At 41.8% G+C, this 3,716-nt stretch overlaps 1 protein-coding gene across 1 annotated transcript; it reads left to right on the top strand.

Annotated features, from left to right (window-relative positions):
- Nucleotides 1-2,120: 2,120 nt before the first annotated feature.
- LOC127079799 (uncharacterized) lies at nt 2,121-2,852 on the top strand. The gene has a single exon (XM_051020166.1). It carries the CDS (start codon nt 2,121-2,123, stop codon nt 2,850-2,852), a length of 732 nt encoding a protein of 243 aa, XP_050876123.1.
- Nucleotides 2,853-3,716: the final 864 nt, after the last annotated feature.

The raw sequence follows: 3,716 nt of genomic DNA, 5'->3' as shown, positions 1-3,716 counted from the left end.
CTAACGGTTGATAAGGTCTTCATCTTTCATGCAAGAAACAACTACAAAGATTCTTCTCTCTCCACTTGAAAGTTAGTGTGATTCTCACCATCCAGTAACTATCAAGTTTATTCATTCCTAATTCAATTCAATTCTTAATCCTTCCATTCAAATCATTTCAATCTCAATCATCCATTTCCTCTTGCCTCCAATCTCTATTTCTTTTCAGTCCTAGTGAGGTTAACTATGATTGCTCTGATTTTCTCATTGCATTATGCGAATACGTAGGCACGAGGTTGCGAATCCTTGGCGAGCATACTTATAATTATTCCCTCTTTGCATTAGGGCACCATTCATATCTTTCACTATCCATTATCTACCTTCGATCATAAATCGTCCACCTAGTGACATATTATACCTTTGACATCGAAATACACTTTCTTTGGAATTCCATATACATCCTTTTAGGACGCTTAATGAGTAGTCCGCGTTTGCACCAAGAGTTGTTTGGCTTGTACCCAGACACTTAATTCCTTCTTTTTCGGCCAACCATATAGTGATACCATGTCTTAGACCCCTCACTTGTGGTTCATGCCACCTTTCCCTCTATGGTACAAATTCCATTTCTCCTATGAATTCCAATATATATGACTTTCGGCTTCAAACTATACCTTTTCAGTCACTTATCACCAGATACTCTATTCTGTGACTTTGGTCACTTCACTCCATTCATTTCCATAATACGTTCATAATCTACCTTCTTTCACTTCATGTGATACACCTATTCTTTGAGCCAAATACATTATACCTTTGTGCTCAATCTTGTACCCCTTTTTTGTGAACCAAGAGCCGATTTGTATGTCTTATTGAACCTTGTAGCTTAGACAAACATCTCCTTACGTACTTTATAGCCGTATTTAGGCAACCCTTTCTTTTCGGTTATTCCAATACAGTGATACCATGTCTTAGACCCCTCACTTGTTGGTTCATACCAGTTTTACTCTTGAGTTCGCATTTTCACCCCTTGTTGGAGTTCAAATCATATTATCCTTTGGTTCAAACCATAATTTCTATCACATTCCTTTTCACCTCCCACCATTAGTTCTTTGAACTACGGAGCTCTGAATTCCTCATTGCACTATGAGGATACGTAGGCATGAGGGCCCTAATCCTCACCGAGCACTCTATCTATTTCCTTTCCTTTCCCCCATTCTTTTGCGAGTACTCTGTAGATGACACCTATTCGAGCGAGAACAATCAAAACGGTTCCCATGGAGTACCATGGACGTTTGGGGTGCTGATACCTTCCCCCTGCATAATCGACTTCCTTACCCAGTATATCTCTTTCCCCCGGGTTTTATCGATGTTTTCCCTTCCCTTTGGGGATAAATAAAGTTTGATGGCGACTCTGTTGTATGTTCGAGCGTGCGATACATTCAGGTATATTTCCGCTAGCTTTAGCTGGCGACTCTGCTGGGGATAATTCATTACTGGGAGTATTTCCTAGTCGCTAGAAGGAGTCGAGCCTAGTTTAGGTTGTTCCCTCGCTAGTTTAGGTGCTTAACTCATAGTTATACTCGCTTTTATTTATCGCATTTCTTATTTGCTTTATATTATGGATAAATATGTTACACTGTTGTTGGGATGGGTTAGACTACATGAGAGGAAAGCTCTATACCCGAGCTTAGTATACACATAAGTTAGACTCGTGAATAGTCGTGTACACCTGTGTTTCGCACGTTGGAGATCACGAGAACCACACCCAGACTAGATTCACTTGGAAGTACTTTTGTCCTGTGAGTATTCACTACGGAAGGGTATTTTTATTTCGAGTCAATGACTCTGGGAGACCTTCTAGAGACCACGTTGGAGCATAGTCCACACCTGTGAGGGGGATATGGGTTTTCATTGCAGGAAACCATAGACTCTACCTACCTTGATACTCATGCTACGTCGAACTTTTGCACTTGCAACATGTGGCACTTACAGATTGTCCAGAACTTGCCAGAGTTCCGAGCCCATGTGACTTATTATCATATCATCATTACATTATCATTCATCATGACCAAATTTTTTGCATATGCATGTCTTTTCCAGGAATCCAAGAGTCCAGTCTATTTACCAAGCAATTGAAGTGAAGCATGAATCCCGAGAGAAAGAGCATCCACAATTACAAGTTTGTGGAACCTCCATTGGCTGTATTGAGAGGACTTGGGGAACGTTTAGACCTGACTCACAAAGACGCCTTCAAGGAAGTGTATGGTAACCTGCTGGGTATTCTGAACACCGAGGTCAGCATCACTGTTGTGCACACCTTGGTGCAGTTCTACGATCCACCACTAAGGTGCTTTAATTTCCAAGATTACCAGCTAGCGCCGACTTTGGAAGAGTATTCTCATATTTTGGGTATTAGGATTAAAAACCAAGTGCCCTACATCCGCACTAAGGAACTTCCTGAATATCGAGAACTTGTTGAAGCTCTACATATGGGAAAGAAAGAGATAGAATTGAACCTGAAACCAAAGGGTGGAATCCATGGCTTTACCTCTAAGTTTCTCGTAGACAAAGCTATCACCTTCGCTGAAGCTGGAAGTTGGACGGCCTTCAACGCTCATCTAGCTTTACTCATCTATGGGATTATCTTGTTTCCAAATATGGAGGAGTTTGTAGACTTGGTTGCCATTCACATCTTCTTGACTCAGAACCCGATTCTCACTCTTCTTGCTGATACTTACTATTCCATCCATGTGAGAACCCAGAAGAAGAAAGGGATTATCGTCTGTTGCACCCCTTTACTGTATAGATGGTTTATTTTGCATCTACCCAGTGAAGGTCCCTTCATTGAGAACAAAGATAACTTGAAATGGTCCTAGAGGATCATGTCCTTAAAAGCCGAAGACATTCCGTGGTATTCTCGAGTGTAGGATGGTGTCAAGCTCATCCTCAATTGTGGGGATTTTCCTAATGTACCTCTTCTTGATAGAAAAGGAGGAATCAACTACAACCCGAGGTTAGCATTGCGACAACTTGGATATCCTATGGTGGACAAACCTGATCTCGAAAGTGTAGAGGGTTTTATTTATACGAAGGAGTCGAAGAGCCAGAGTTGATCAAGAAGATTGTCAAGGCTTGGGGGTCGATTTATCCTCAAGGAAGAGAAGAGATGGGTAAGAAGAACTGTATCTCCAAGGAAGCTTACACCAGTTGGATCAAGAGCAGAGTTAGTGAGGTCTTGTTGCCATTCCCGCCTGAACCATCCATGAACCTCCAATCTCCTGAGCCAGAGAACCAGCCAAATTCTGAGGTGGATGAATTGAAGAAGGTTATCAAGACTTTAGAGAAAGAGAATGCTAATCTCAAATCTAAGCTTGCTAAGATCTCATTGGAGAAGGAAACCTTGAAGTTCAATTTGAATCAGAAGAGAGACCGAGTTCGTTAAGCGGATGAGGAGGTACAGACAAAGGTTTTCAAAAGACTCAAAGTGGGTGACACCCTTAAGGGAACTTATGCCAGACTGACGACCAAAAATAAGCAGTTAGCCGAAGCCCAATACTGAGCCGGTAAAGTAGAACTAGAACACATGGAGAAAATGAAGAAACTTCAATGCCTGTTAGAAGCTTGTAGGAAAGAGTTGAAGGATGGGAGAAGCCGCAACAAACAGCTAGAAGTCACCCTTCGCCAGAACCAGTACGAGCTGAATCATAGGCTAGAAGAGATCCAAGAGCTGAAGGAGAAAT

This window comes from Lathyrus oleraceus, chromosome 5, assembly GCF_024323335.1.
Source record: "Lathyrus oleraceus cultivar Zhongwan6 chromosome 5, CAAS_Psat_ZW6_1.0, whole genome shotgun sequence".
Lineage (NCBI taxonomy): Eukaryota > Viridiplantae > Streptophyta > Magnoliopsida > Fabales > Fabaceae > Lathyrus > Lathyrus oleraceus.
The sequence above is the reverse complement of the archived record's forward strand: the minus strand, read 5'-3'. Positions and strand labels throughout refer to the sequence as shown.